We start from the raw sequence: 16,496 nt of genomic DNA on the forward strand, positions 1-16,496 counted from the left end.
AGTGCTAGGAGCTCTTCTGGTTGCTTGCCAGAGTAGTGCTTAGGAAGCACCTTGTTAGTTGTATCTAGCTTGCTAGAGCAGTGCTTAGGTAGCTGGTTAGTTCTGTGTTTAGCTTATTAGTGTAAAGCTCTGCTTGTAGCTTGGTGCTTAGTAGCACCTGTGTTAGCTTTGTGTTTAGTTCCCTGCTCTGTTAGTTTAGGGCTTAGGAAGTCCCTTTCTTGAGCAGGGCTTAGGAGCTCCTGTTTAGTATAGGGCTTAGGAAGTCCTTTTGTCAGTTTACTGTTAGGAACACTCCTGCTGGTTTAGGGATTGGGAGCACGTAGATCAGTTTAGGTTTAGGAGCACTTCTGTTTCCAGTCCTGGTCCCTATGTCATCCGGTATCCAGTAAGTCCTGTCGGCTACTCGAACCCAGGAGCTCAACTTCTGGGGGGCTTAGTAGCTAAGTGCAGGTGAAGCTGTGTGGACCAGTCCAGTGTGCTCCAGTCCCGTGTTCCAGTCCTGTGTCCTCCAGTCCGGGGGATTCCAGTCCATGTGTTCCGGTTCGCTGGGCAGTGCCTGCAGTCCCTGCCGGTGTGCTTACCCAGTGTTGGTTGGTGGGTTTTGCCTGCTGCTGTCGCTCCTCAGCAGCAGCCCAAGGGCTCACGTTTGCTCCAGAGCCCGGCCCCGCGGGCTCTGAACCTGAGAACCTGACACAGACCCAGTGAAAATTTAATTTAGTCACAGCTAAAGAAAAGAATATTACGGGGGACACCAGATGCTTCTGCTGTATGTGTATTAGATCTAAAATATAAAGCATCATCAACCTTTCCAGAATTGTTAATTCTTATGCTTGAAGAAGATATCACATAGGAGACTGCATGGAATAACAGACCTCATGAGCTTCATTGAGACACCCAATACCCTGTTATTGTTGGAAAATATGAAAAGAAATATGTATGTTAATAATGAGTTACTGTAGGTGTTTAATGAGGAAGCAGCATGCCGAGCTGTTATAGTATGTAAAAGGCATAATCAAATCCTTCAACAACTTTATCAATAGTTCAGCTGTTTAATTAACACCATGCAGTCCATGGGGCCTACAGCTACTGGTAGATGTGAAAACTGACAGGGGTTTTTAATGAAGGCCGAGTTGATATCAGAAATGAATGTGTTGCAGAGCGAATGGAAAATTTACCTGCTGAACAGGCCAGTCTGAGAAGTACTCTGCTGGGATGGACACAATCAATAGATCTTTTTTACTATTTATTTTGGGACCTCACATGTGCCTAATGCATCATAAAATGGCGTCCTGCAGAACTGCCAAATGCGCATGTGCTAATCGTGAACTAAAAAATATTTTTCCTTTTGAGGGGGGTGGGGTGTCAGGGGGTGAAGAGTGGGTGTTCTGCACTAAACAGGGGGCTCAAAAATCAGTGCTGGTATTATAGAATAGCATGCAGGCAGATGTGCTTGCAAAACCAAATTAGTGCCAATGAACTTCAATAATTGAATGTTAAGGTCAATTAATTAATACCTAATGGTTCATAAACCAATTTGTTTGCGCACACATCTTGGATCCATGACAAAATTTCAGCACCATATATAGAATCCGGGGGTTAGCATTTAGCAGTGAAATTCGGCGTGTGCCCCCCTTATCGCCTACAAAATGGGTGGCAGTAAGTGTTCATGTGGTCATTTTTCAAAATGCCTGCACGCTGATAACATTCGCACATGGTCATTAATACAAAAAAAAATGTTAAAAAAGCCATTTGTACGACTTTGGTAAAAATGGCCTTAGCATGAGGGAAAGACTTGCGTAAAGGTGCACTAAGGCACCTTTTTACTGCAGCTTAGTAAAAAGACCTCTTAATTTCTTATATACCATCAGCAAGCCTAAAAGATATGAAACAGTGAACATTCAGCTCCAGCAGGTATATTTCTGATCCCTGGAGAGCTCACAAACTGAGGAGTCCTTTTATAAAGCTGTGGTAAGTACTAACATTCCTACCGCAGTGTTAAAGGTCTTGGGTTGGGGCACACTGCGGCATCTTATGGTAATTTTGAAATGTACATTCGCAAACCGCATGGAATAAATTAAAAAAAAACATTTTTTGAGTCTTAGTATTTTTATTGGTTTTCGATACAAAGGTAAATCAAGAAGCAACAACTATGTAACAATGAACAATTGTAAGCCACATTGAGCCTGCAAAGAGGTGGGATAATGTGGGATACAAATGCAATAAATAATAAATAAATAAATCCAGTGGCGATCCTTGGTCGGCTGCCACCCGGGGCGGATCGCTACTGTGCACCCCCCCTACCGGGTGCAGCAGTCCCCCCCCCATGGGCGCATCAACACTCCCCCTGGCATATCATCCTAGCCTCCCCCAGTGCATTCTTACCTGCTGGGAGCAGCCGTGCAGCTGTCGGTTCCGCTGGTTCCCTGCTCCCTCAGCCCCAGAACAGGAAGTAACAGGGAACCAGCAGAGCCGATAGCCGCACGGCTGCTTTCTGTAACCGTCCAGCAGAGTGCACCCGGGGCAGACTGCCCCCACCACCCCGCCCTCGGTACGCCACTGCGGTAACCAATTAGCACAGAACATGCCCATTCTCCACCCCCACCAGACACAATCCCAGCTCTAAAAAATAAATTCATTTTTAGGGTGTGGGTAGTGCACGTGAGGTCAGAATAAAGTGTTATGTTACATTATGTTATGCTATCCTGGTGACTAACTTAAGCTGTCCTTTTGAAAATGACCCCCATAGTGCCAGGCACTTTCTTTGAGAAAATTGTAGCAGTGCTGAACAAGTCCACATCATTTGACTCTGATGTCTCTTCCAACTTATGTAGCTTACTTGCTGTGTTTTGCTTCCTACTTGATAAGCATACCCTCATGAAATGATTTGGGCCAACACATAGCCCACATTATTTTCCATATGCTGGACAGTGTTTTTTCAGCCACTTATGTTCATTACAACAGCACTTATTTGCTGCAGTTTTGGCTGCAGGATAGGTTGTTCTGCCTTTGCTTGTTGGCTGTAGCAAGCTACACTTCATTGATGCTTGTCTGCTGCATTAATACTGCAAGCCTGCCGGTCCTGCCCTATAGTTCTCAGCTGCAAGTCAGTGAGCTCTAAAATATGGCATATTTCAGTGGCTTTATTCATGGCTTACCCCCCTGTTTACAAAGCCGCACTTTGAATGGGCTGTGTTGGCATTACTGTGCAGCAGCCGCTAATGCAGCTTTGTAAACAGGAGGCTTAATTTGTAGACAAAAAGAAGGCGGAACTGTAACACAAGGGGAGAGAGCAAGTGGCCCAGGCAGTGGAAAAAGAGGAATTAGATTAGGGAGCAGAGTGACTGTTCTCTGCTCTGCTCCAAAATCATCTTATACATTTATATCACAGTCTATTTACTGCTCTATCCCATGTACTAGGCGGTTCACATCAATTGCACCTCCCCTTCTCTTCCCTCTAGATGCCTGGAAAGAAGGAGCCAGAGCCCTTACTGCTCTGGAGTCTGAAGTGTTGAATCTACATTCCAGACTGTTCCCTCAGAAATTAAGCCCTGGCTGTATTCAGAGTGAAGTCACATTTTCTTAAGAGATGGCGATGCAGGCATTCAAGAACTATGTTATCCCAAAGTTCATCTTTCAGTGGACCATATTCATATGTTGCTGCTTTCTCTCTCAAATTCACGACAGATTTATCAGTGGATTCACCTTCTGTTTGTTTGCAGCTGCCATATTACCTTTTTGGTGGGTTTGAAATATATCCAAACTTTGGTGTCCTGCCTCTGCTCCTCTTCCAGTGCAAACTCTTACAAATTGTGCTGATGAGCATTTTGGTATTCAGCACTCGTCATCATCCTTCTCAGTGTAGCTGCCTCCATTTCAGCTGACTTCTCATGTAAGCCTGTTGCTAGAGGGGGTAGTCTTCAAATTCTGCTCTGAAATTTTCCCAGTTGCCATTTAGGTCACCACTGAACTTAATGCCATCTGGGAGTGGAATCTTGTTAGCAGATGCCATGAAGCTGTAATGCTTTTTGTGTTTCTGAATCAAAGGAGGAGCATGTGCAGTCTTAGACTGATCAATAGTATGGCAAACCTCACTAAGCACTCACAGTCCTGCAATCAGCCACACTCTGTAAACTTTCTCCATTATAGGTAGGAAAGCAGCGCAGGTTCAGAAACCTCTGGCACCATGTTTCAAAGTTTAAAATGCAGATATGCACAGGCAGTGGCGTTCCGTGGTTGCCTGACACCCAGGGCGGATCGCCACTGCTCACCCCCCCCCCCCCCGGGTGCAGTACAACACGGCAAGGCACACCCCACACCCCCTCCCCGACGACGCACTCCCCACCTGCCTTCCAAGTTCCAGCTTCATCCACCCCAGCGTGGCGCCTCGCATCTGCAGCGCTGCTGTAAAAGGAAGAAAATCGCCTCGTCATCGGCCCTTCCCTCACTGTGTCCCACCCTCTGACATAACTTCCTATTTCCTCGAGGGCGGGACACAGTGAGGAAAGGGCCGACGATGAGGCAATTTTCTTCTTTTTACAGCAGCGCTGCAGATGCGAGGCGCCACGCTGGGGTGGATGGAGCTGGAACCTGGTTGGCAGGTGGGGACTGCGTCGGGTGGGGGCGGTTCCATGCCAAGGGGGGGTGTGGATGGACGGAGCAGAGCACCCCCTATCTGTTGACACTCGGGGCGGACCGCCCCCACCGCCCTGCCCTTGCTACGCCACTGTGCACAGGAACCCTGCTGTATTGCAACTAAAACAGAGCTTCCCAAAGTGTGGGTCAAGGCCCCAAATGGGTCACAAAACTAATCCAAATTTGCCCAACAGGATTGATCCAGTCCTGGGTTTACTCCATTGCATGCAAGGACTTGTAGTTCTGATTCCCCATTGCATTCCCTAAGAAAAGCAAGTGATGTCCCTGAATGCAGTGAGGTAAACCCAGGACTGGATCAACTCTATCAATCAAATCTGGATCCAGTGTCACATTCTGCCATTTGGCCTCATGTCAGAACACAGAGTCTTTAGAAAATGGCTAGCAATGGTCACAGCTTTGCTGTGCACCCTGGGGGTATATATGTTCCCCTACCTGGACAACTAGTTGGTCTAAAGCACCAAGTCCCAGCCCAGACCAACACTTGGGGTTCATAGGAGCCCTGCTAGATGTGATTTGAGCCAATGAATAGAGGTTTTCACCTCTGTGGTTCAATAGAGTCAGCAGGTGTCAGCTTGGCAGATGTTTAGATTGCTAAGCCAATTGGCTTTCATTGTATATGTCATATCCATGGCATGCCTCAATTTGAGGATAGCTTAATATGTCTTCCAAGGGGATCGCAGGCCATGGGGAACTTTTGGGATCTTATCACTGTTATGCCTTCCCTCAGGCAATCTGTCTTGATGGATAATTTGCAGCAATTTAGATAAGAAACTCCCATTCCAAATTTCACAACACCACAAGGCACTGACAACAGATGCATCTAACCTGAAGTGGGGATCTTACATAGATGGGCTTCTCACCTGGAGTCAGTGGTCTGCTCAGGAGAGACAACATCAGATCAATCTCCTAGAGGTCAGAGCTATATGGAACTCTAAAGGCTTTCAGAGATTGGCTAATGAACCATATCATACTGATCCAAACAATCAGGTTGCAATGTCAACAAACAGGGAGGCACGGGTTTGATTTCCTGTCTCAGGATTCTCATCGCTCATTACTGACCAACAATTGGGGTACATAGGAGCCCTGCTAGTTCTGGAGCTAGCTTCTGAAGAGTTGTGGAAACTGGTGTGCTTTCTAACCCACATCACTCAGAACAAAGGGTACTTCTTGTATCCTGACTTCCAGTCCCTGGCCCTCATGACTTTAATGTGGTCTTCTTGGGCTTACTGGAGTGTGTCTCTCAGGTTCTGCTTTCACCAGGAGGGATTCAAGTTTCATGTGGAAGAGGTTTACCATCTGGTGTGAAGTCAAGGCCCTATATTCTTTTCCTTTCCTACCCAAAAACTGATTGAATACCTTATATACCTGTCTCGACCAATTCCATTAGGATTCACCTCAGTGCAATTGGAGCTTATTATCATGATGTATAGGGTAAGCTCATCTCTGCTCAGTCTTTAGTTGTTCACTTTTTAAAGGGCTTCTTTTATTAAAACCTCCCATCAATGTTGTCCTTACTCATCTGATGAAAGCTCTTTATGAGCCACTTGATATTGGTCACCTGAAGTACCTGGTGGTCAGTTCAGCATGCAGGTTCAGTGAGCTACACTCCTTAGTAGCTGATTCACTTTATACAAAGTTTTGCAACAGCAGAGTAGTTTTGCACATGCATCCTATGTTCCTTCCTAAGGTCATGTCAGAGTTTCATCTTAACTTTCCCCAAGACAAATGTCCATCAAGTAGAAAGCAAACTGCACACTCTGGACTGCGAGAGAGCCTTGGCCTTCTATCTGGAGTGGACTATAGAAAATCTACCCAGATTTTTGTTTCCTTTGACCCTAACAGCATGGGGGCTGCCATCACTAAACACACTATCAAATTGGCTCACAGACTTGCATCTCCATTACGTACTGTATGTCCAGACTGAGTTTACTGTAGAGGATCATATCATTACTTACAGTGTCAGAGCCTTGGCTCTGGCAGTAGCTCACCTGAGATCAGCCTCCATAGAGGAAATTTGCTACAATATGAATATTAATCCACACATTCACACCATGCTACTGTTTGGATAAGGACTCCTCATGATACAGTTGATTTGGTCAGACTATCCTTCAGAATTTATTTTAGGCCTAGAATCCAACTCCACCTCCTAGGCCCATTTGTGTTCAGTTCCAGACTGTCCAAACAAACAAACAAACAAAATTTGTATTCATTCCTTACTTGATTACAGTTCCATACTTTACCTGTTGTAGGCCTCTTTTGTTTCTGACAGCCTGGTAACTAGGGATTCCCATCAGTCAGAATATTTGTATCTTGCTTGTCCTCAGAGAAAGTGAAGTTACTCAACTGTAGCAGATGTACTCTGAGGACAGCAGGGTGCATATTTCGACTACCCTATCTTTCTCCTCTTGGAGTCTGTCTATCGGGTATAATGTTTATTAGAATGATCTAGTCCTGTGCAGTGATGGGGGGTGCTGAGCCACTCTCTAGATTAGTCACTAGGGAGTGATTCCCATGCTGGGTTCTGTCAAATGACATCATCCATCGGTCAGAACACGCATCCTGTTGTGCACAGAGAATACCTGCTACAAGTGATTAATTTCACTTTATTGTCTGATAGAGAACAGTATAACTCATCAGTGTAAAATGACCAGGGACCAGTTCAAAGTCTCAAGACCTGAATCTGTGATCTATATAAGATTTACATGGTGGTGACAGTTGGATTTTCAGCTGATTTTGTTTTTCTGGTGCATAATTAATACTTTTCTCACACATGCCAGCCTAATCTTTTTTTTTTTTTTATTAAATATGTTATAATGAGGCTCATTTTCCAAGCACTTAGACTTACAAAGTTCCTTAGGTTCCTATGGAACTTTGTAAGTCTAAGTGCTTGGAAAATATGCATTAAAGTCTCCCATATCCACCCCTAATAGTGCACAGATGCTGACACACGTATCTACACCTACTCCAAGACAGATGAAAGTGCATACATGTTCTCCACGCATGTACTTGCATATTTGATCAAATATCCTCATGCATTGTAACTCTGCCTCTGTTCCATCCAAACCTCACCTCAGAATGCCTACATGTGGAAAGCTTACTTATATGAGCCTATAGCTCTAGCACAATTTTATAAAAGGAAAAACTTTTATAAAATTACTCCCTAAAAGTTTGCACAGAACAACACTAATGACATCAAGCATCTCAATAGAAATAAGAAAAAAAGATAGATGGGAGAAGAGAAAAAAATGGTGCAGTCCATAAAAGAGGAAATACCTCCCATCCCTCCTTAGCATGTAGTGCTCCACCAGTCCAGAAAATACAATGAATTACAGTTCATAGTTTAAAAGAAATAATTGAGACCAAATAGGAAAAGTGAACAAGGCAGTGGACTTTACAACACACTTACCTATTATTTCTTTCTGTTTATTTTACAGCTGGCAGCATTAGAACGGCAAATCTTTGACTTTCTTGGATATCAATGGGCTCCCATTCTTGGAAATTTTCTTCATATAATAGTTATCATATTGGGATTGTTTGGAACCATTCAGTTCAGGCCACGATACATTGTAGTGGTAAGTGCATTTGTATTCTCATGGTGCAATACAGTTTTACATTTTGCTTAAATTATGAGTGCTAGTTAGTCTGAAAGCCAGACCTTGGAGTGAAAACAATCTATTTTGCACATTTTAGTGACATTAAGGCTGACTTTTCATAGGCAGTGTTGGTGCAGTATGAATTCTTGGACTTGGTTCAGTACAGTATAAAAAGACGAGTGTGTTTATGCAAAGTTTTGTGTTACTTCATATATTGTCTGCAAGTGCAGGGAGTTTTTATTGCTGTTACTGATGTGACATCAGAATTTGAATCTACAATATAGTCGGCTATTTTAAAATATCCCAAGTCTATAATACAGCTAAATTCCCAAAACTCTCTCGGGGTCATAACACAGCAATTCCTTGTTTGTTCTTTTGAGAGTAAACAAGGTATTGTTGTGCTATGATCCCAAGATTTTTTTGAAAATTAGCGGAATTTGAATAGCATCCTTTTTTATAAGTTATCTTGAAAAGTGAAAACATTCTATTTCTGCTCTGCATCTGTTGTTTGGAGAGTTGTATTGGTTAGTCTGGGAATGTCCCATATGAATGAATACTTAATACTCTCTTGGATCAATATTCAAAGGCTGTTATGGATTTACCAGCAAGCTGATAATTGCCTGTATATTTTCAAAAAATATGCAGTTAATATCGAGCTTTTTCAATTACTAAATGGCCATATATTATCTGTATATTTGTGAGCTGGTTTAGGGGAAGAGTGAAGATAATTCAGCTGACTGAATGACAGGCAAAAACTAACCAGTTAGTGTGGTGACTATGTCAGACCTATCTGTGTATTCAGTGCCACTGCCTATACAGATAGTTCACTGAATATATGGACTAAGTGAAACACTGGCACCAGCATTTAACTTAAGTTAGTGTCACTATGGGCTGACAATTTATCCTTAACTGCATACCTCATTTTGCAAGATTTGTCCAAAAATGGGGGTACAAAATCAAAAAGCTGGCTCAGGGTACCACAAACCCTTGAACTAACCCTGCACCTGCATTAGGCAAATTGTTTGTCAGTAGAAAGAGCGTGTGCTGCTCCTGAGGTAGTTATCACAATCAGAATATTTTTTGTATGGTGATTGTAAGGGGGATAGATCCACTGTTGGTGAATATGGAGTTTGTGATACAGAACTGGGGGTTCTGGGGTTATATTGAGATTCTGATCAATCCTGTACAGAAGAAAAACTCCACTCCCACAAAGAAAGAATGGCGCTATCAATTATATTGACAGTTTTACAGGGTAGCTGAAACTGGCTGGAGGGACAAGGGGGTTCTTTATGCATAGAAGGCTGTGGTGTCTTATATTGCAAACTTAAAAAGTAGGGGAAAGACGAGTATGATATGCAGAAATGTTGCATTGGCTTGCTCCCTTTAATACCTTGCTTGCCCCCCTGTTGCCACTCCAAATATTTCTGCCTAGAGACGCCATTGACTCTGGCCCATTTTGTTTCAGGACCTCAGATGCAGAGATTGAAATTTAATGTGCAAAGTTGCTCTTGTGTCACAATTGTATTACACTTCAGTTGTCTGCTAAGTCTCATCTGCCATGTCTCTGTCTCTTCTGCTAAATGGAGTGAGTCTGTCAGGGAGCTTGCAATATGACAGTTTGTCTTGTGCAAAAATGGCAACATTGCTACTTCCTCTAGTTTATTTATAAAATTACTAGTAAAAAAGCCCCATTTCTGATGCAAATGAAACGGGGGCTAGCAATGTTTTCTTCTGTGTGCTTGTGGGAGTGTGTGTGTCCCTGCCCTCTGGCCTCTCTCCCCTCCCCCCTCTGAGTCCTTCACTGTTACAGAGCCAGCGATTTGATTTCGTGCTCTGCTGTTTTCCTTCACTGACTGTGTTACAGAGAGGGCGGGGCAGACACTCATAGGGAAACCGGATATCTCGCCCCCTTCACACTTCCGGCTGGAGGCTTCATAGAACGTTGGTGTTGCCTTTTATATAGAGAGATGTGGAACGTGCATTCCTATACGTTATTATTTACAAATATTTATTACCCTCCAATCCAAGAAAATCTTTCTGTTAACAGAGTACAAGGTACTTGTATAATAACTCAAAATCAGCCTAAGGACAAAAAAACACTGGGGGAGAGATGTTAAAATGTGTTTCTACTTGGGCAAACACAGACTATTTGTCCCATTATTTTGAATTAGGAATTAACTGTAATATTATAAATGTGCTTGGGGGCTCATTTTCAAAAGAGAAAAGCATCCAAAAAGTGGCATAAATCTGCATTTGGAAAAACATTCAAATTGGTATTTACAATACCAATTTTTAGATGTTTTTATAGGAAGTCCTTCAGAAGTGTGTTGAAATCACAAAGGGGCGTTCCGGGGTGTGTTAAGGGCGGGATCAGGGTTGCCAGGTAGAAATTTTTTTTCCAGCCCAATCCAGGCCAGAAACCAGCCCAAAACCCGCCCAAACACAAACCCCGCCCCTGACACCCCCACCCCCGCGTCACCGGCCCCGCCCCCGCCGTCACCGGCCCCACCTCCCACGTCATCGGGCCCGCCTCCCCGTCATCAGCCCCGCCTCCCCGTCATCGGCCCCGCCTCCCACGTCATCGGGCCCGCCTCCCCGTCATCAGCCCCGCCTCCCACGTCATCGGCCCCGCCTCCCACGTCATCGGCCCTGCCCAAAACGTCACTAACCCCGCCCAAAAACGTCACTAACCCCGCCCCCCGCGGCCAAAAAAAATCAAAAAGCCGCCCAAAAAGCCGCCCGGAAGCCCAAAAAACCGCAACCCGCCGCGGGCAAAAATTTCCCGCGGCGGGTCGCGGAAAACCGCCCAATTGGGCGGTAAAACCGCCCACCTGGCAACACTGGGCGGGATCTGGGCATTCCTAACACGTGGATGTTTTTCTGCCATAATGGAACAAAACAAAAATATCTAGGGCTATAAGTTGGATGCATAGGCGTAGTTTGACAGTTTCATTTGGGGGGGGACAAAGGGTGGGACGCGGTTCTCTCCTGCTGCCCCCTGCCTCCGACCACCACCATTGCTCCCCTCCGCCACCACTGCCACCGCCACCACCACATCACTGAGGTTTTCCAGTGGTGCCCGGTAATCACCCTCCCCCGTCTTCCAATCCCCCCCGAGCCGCCAGCAGCCTCAGGAAAAGAAGCACACACGCTGCTTTAGACCTGCCTTGGACGCCCTTCTCTCTCCTACAGCTTTCCGCCTACACAGGAACGGGAAGATGAAGGATAAAGAAAGGCTTCTGGGGCAGGTCTAAAGCAGCGTGCTTGTTGCTTTCTCACAGAAGCTGCTGGCGGCTCGGGGATTGGAAGATGGGGTGGCAACTTGTTTGGGGGAGCACTGCCCCTCGTCCCTCCCAAACTATGCCCATGGTTGGATGTTTTGGTCTAGACCTGTTTTATTAATGAATAAGCCACAAAAAGTGCCCTAAATGACCATTGCAGGAATAAAAGAATGACACCCCCTTACTCCTTTTGTGGTCACAGACCCCTCCCACCCCCGTAAAGGTGTAAATGAAACAGTACATACCAGCCTCAGATGTTATGGCCAGTCCTATTAGATCAGCAAGCAGATTTCTGCAATAGCCTAGTAGTGGGTGCCGTATACTGTAGAGAAAGTGACCCAGGCCCATAATTTATTTTTATTTATTTGTATTTTGCTCACATCTTTTTCAGTAGTAGCTCAAGGTGAGATACATTTAGGTACACTGGGTATTTCCCTGTCCTTGGAGGGCTCACAATCTAAGTTTGTACCTGAGGCAATGGAGGGTTAAGTGAATTGCCCAAGATCACAAGAAGCAGCAGTAGGATTTGAACTGGGCACCTTTGGAGCTCAAGACTGGGGCCCTAACCACTAGGCCACTCCTCTACTCTAACTGTTACACTAGAGGTGGAAAATGTCAGTCCCCCCCCCCCAAAAAAAAAAACTTCCAAAACCTATTGTACTCACATATAGGTGACACCTACAGCCATAAGAATTATTGTAGTGGTGTATAGTTGGGTTTTGTGGGGTTTGAAGGGCTCACCATCAATATAAGGGGGTAATGGTGAGATGTGTAACTAGGGCTTTTTATGTGAAGTCCATTGCAGTGCCCCCTAGGGTGCTTCACTGCTCTGCTGAGATGCCTGTGTGGCCAGTTTACTAGGAAAGTTGGTTCCTCCTATGTTCCAATGCTTGATTTTGTGTGTTTTTCACTTGGATATATATATATTTTTTTTTAATGGTCCAAAAAGATAGATGTACTAAGCACAACAATGTCTAGGAGATGGTCATTTTCAAAGAAAAAAGATGTTTTTCTAGCTGATTTGTGGATGTTTTCAGCAAAATGTCCAAAGTCAGATTTAGACGTCATTTTGAAAATGCCCCTCTTGATATACTGCAATTGTTCCTAAATTGGCTTCTTTAAAATGTTACTAGGGTTGAGCATTTAAATCTATACATTAGCTTCTGGGGTGGGATTTAGGGGCTAGGGTCAATTCTGTTGGAAGTGAAGGACTGAGGGTGTGGTAGAGTGGAGGGGCTGCTTCTGTGTTGCACCTGTCACTTTACTGGCATACCCCAAACATTCTGGAGATCTACATATACAGATAGTGGCTTTATAAAACCACTATTTACACATGTATCACACCAAACAACAGAGGCAAATCAAAGCTACAAATAAAAACAAGAGCCTTAATGGCACAAAACAGCATAACAATAATAATATGAATAATAATCATATTCAGGATAGAAAACACATAAATACATACAGATAAATAAATAGATAAATACAGGAAAAATAATGGCCCTGCTATTCAAAGCGATTTATGCAAAATCGCACTTAGTGGGCCAGCCACCAATATTGAGCAGCACTTAATGGGGCAATACTGTTAAATATTGGCACTAGCTGGTCATATCAAATCCAGGCAGGAGAGGGGTGTTGCAGGGCACAGTCGGGGAGGAGCTGGGAGTTATATGGGTGTTGGTAATATTCAATGCTGGTGTCTGTGTTGGTGCTAAATACCTGCTGGCACCCACATAGCTTCCAAGTAGCAGCTGGTAGCATGCATAGATCTCCTCTCCTTCCTGATATTTTATCTTTGTTACATTTGTACCCCACGCTTTCCCACTCATGGCAGGCTCTATGCGGTAGGCAATGGAGGGTTAAGTGAGTTGCCCAGAGTCACAAGGAGCTGCCTGTGCCGGGAATCGAACTCGGTTCCTCAGTTCCCCAGGACCAAAGTCCACCACCCTAACCACTAGGCCACTCCTCCACGTGACCTAATCCCCCTTCTGAACCCCCCCCCCCTCAGAACAACAGAATCCCACCCCACATGACAAGATCCCCCTCCAAAATTCCTTCCCAAGATTCCTTCTCAAGGTCAAATGCTCACCACTCAATCCATTCCCCCTCCCTCACTTTCCCTCACTTTTAGCCCTCCCCCCACCCTGTAGGCCAGTACCAGGCCTACCTTTTAAATCCATACTGATGTAGAGGTTGTTGGGGGTAGGAGTGATCCCAACTTGCTCCTGCCCATCATGGCTCCATAGGAAAAAGAAACAATTAAATGCTAAAAACACATAGCATACAGAAGAATAAATCCAGCAACCAAAACATTAAGATGCCAGATCAGGCGCCCAGCATGCATTGTTCAGAGTTGATTTTAGCAAGGCATAGATAAAAAGAGTAACTGGCATGGTATGTTAGTGGTTCTATTCGTTATTAAAGGATTGGCAGAAAGTGTTGCGATGGTGATGGTGAATGGAGCATAGAATGTATTGTACTGTTTTGGGGATCTTGCCAGGTACTTGTGACCTGGATTGGCTACTGTTGGAAACAGGATGCTGGGCTTAATGGACCTTCGGTCTGTCCCAGTACGGCAATAAGGTTAGAGAAACTTGCCTAACCTCCAGTACAGTTGAATTTAGATTTTAGGACTGTGTCCACTGTAGCGATGTAAAGATGTAAAATTTTATTTGGATCAGAAGTTAACAAGGATGTTCAAATATCTAGGTTCATGAAAGCAACTAGGTACAATTTAAAAACAGTGAGGAAATTGTATTTAGATCAAGATGCATTTCATGATGACCCCCTCCTCCTCTCCATTTTAGAGTACTATAATGGTGTGTGTATGGGGTTGTTGAACCTCCCCTTTGTTGTACATCTTACACTGCTCACTGCTGAAAGAGAAGATCTAATTGAAGCTGCTGATGTTGGCTCTCAGTGTGCTGAGGGTGAATGGGCTAAGCTAGTTGTACACCAGGCTAGAGTACTACATGCTTGACTCAGCACTGAGATCTAGTCAGGTGATTTGTTCCGTGACCTCTGCAGATAAGGAAATCAGGCAGGTGAGACTTTAAGTTCAGGCCTTTTCAGTCATTGTTTCCAAACTGTAGAATCAACTCCTGGATGAGTTAAGGTGAAAGCAGGATTGAAGAATATTCTAGAGGAAATTAAAAACTGGGCTCTTTCCAAAATAATTTGTGGACACGAGTCTCTCCGCTGCTGGTTTACGCTGTGTGTTTTTCACTCTGTAGTTAATAGAGCGAGGTGCCAGAGAGAAGGCATGAGTATCAGTTTTTGTAGTAGTTTATTGGTTTTAGTTCAGACTTAATTTCTGTTTGTTATATTTTAATGTTTCTACAGTGCTATATACCACTTTTGACAATTTAGGAAAATGAGAAAGTACAATATAAGGGGCTCTTTTATTATGCTGCACTACAATTTGCAGTTACAATGGCTTAAACATGGGACTTAATGCAAATTTAATGCAGCAACCATCGGTGATGTTCCCAGCATTTGTCTTTAGATCTGCTGCCTTAACTTTGCAGAAACTGCACGGTACTGTGCCTGGAGTTAGTACGGAAGCACTTAATACCTCCTACCAGTGGCGTAGCCAGACTGCCAATTTTGGATGGGCCTGAACCCAAAGTGGGTGGGCACAAAATTTTCTCTCTACCCCCCTCCCCCAGCAAAATTTAGTCACGCTAATCAGATGCATTTGTCACACAGGGTAAAGTGCTGCTTTTCAGTACATCAGATTTCAGAAAATTTATTTAATAGCCTAACACCCTTTTCAATGAGCTTTCAGAGGCCAAAACCTCCTGCCTCAGGTCAGTATAATGCTGTTACGGTATCCTCGCCTGACCTAAGGAAGGAAGTATTGGTCTCTGAAACTTCATTAACACAGGTACCATATTACTTTATCCTAACTTAAAAATAAAATTATTTTCTTTACCTTTCTTGTATGGCCATTTACTTTTTCTCATTGTGTCGCTCCCAGTCTCTAGATTCTGCTTTCCTTCGTTTTCGCTTAACTCTTCTGCCACGGTTTCCTGGCCATTTCTCATTTTTCTCTCCTTTTTCTTTGCTTTCTTCAATATTTTTCTGCCTCTCTCTCTCTCTTGATTTAATTCATTCTTACTATCCATTCTTTAATTTCCTTCATCTACTTATGGCTTTTCATCTTTTTCTCACCCTTGTTCTCCCCATGCCCCTTCCTCTTATTCTCCAGTCTTTCACTACTCTCCTTTTCCATCCAGCAGCTCTCTTCTTTCTCTCCCCATCCTTCGTCTCCCCTCTCTCTCCCCATCCTTCCAGTAGTCTCCCCTCTTTCTTTCTGCATCCTTCCGTCCAGTGTCACCTCTTTCTCCCTACCCTTCCATCCAGCGTCTTCCCTCTTTCTCTCCCCATCCTTCCATCCATCTATCCTCTCTCCTGATCCTTCCATCTAATGTCTCTCTCCCTCTTTCTAACCAGTGTCTCTGTATCACTCTACCCTTTTCTGTTCAGTGTCCCTTCTCTCTCCACATCCTTCCAGTCTCTCACCTTGCTCTCTGCATCCTTCCAGTCTCTCCCCTTTCTCTCCCCATCCTTCCATTTTCCCTCTTTCTCTCCCCATCCTTCCATCTGTTTTCTATCTTTTCTCCCCATCCTTCCATGTTTTCCCTCTTTCTCCCCATCCTTCCATGTTTTCCCTCAGTCTCTGCCATCCTTCCATCTGTTTTCCCTCTTTCTCCCCATCCTTCCATGTTTTCCCTCATTCTCCCCATCCTTCCATGTTTTCACTCATTCTCCCCATCCTTCCATGTTTCCCTCTTTCTCCCCATCCTTCCATATTTTCCCTCATTCTCTGCCATCCTTCCATCTGTTTTCCCTCTTTTCTCCCCATCCTTCCATGTTTTCCCTCTGTCTCCCCATCCTTCCATCTGTTTTCCCTCTTTTTCTCCCCATCCTTCCATGTTTTCCCTCTTTTCTTCGACGAGGCCCGCCC

At 44.4% G+C, this 16,496-nt stretch overlaps 1 protein-coding gene across 1 annotated transcript in view; it reads left to right on the forward strand.

Annotated features, from left to right (window-relative positions):
- The window catches only part of NKAIN3 (sodium/potassium transporting ATPase interacting 3), an 829,211-nt gene that overhangs the window by 409,899 nt on the left and 402,816 nt on the right, over nucleotides 1-16,496 (forward strand). The window contains exon 2 of the mRNA XM_030214894.1: nucleotides 8,088-8,225. Coding sequence (XP_030070754.1) covers nucleotides 8,088-8,225 — 138 coding nt within the window. The remainder of the gene's footprint in view (nucleotides 1-8,087; nucleotides 8,226-16,496) is intronic.

Source organism: Microcaecilia unicolor, chromosome 1 (assembly GCF_901765095.1).
Source record: "Microcaecilia unicolor chromosome 1, aMicUni1.1, whole genome shotgun sequence".
Classification (NCBI taxonomy): Eukaryota; Metazoa; Chordata; class Amphibia; order Gymnophiona; family Siphonopidae; genus Microcaecilia; species Microcaecilia unicolor.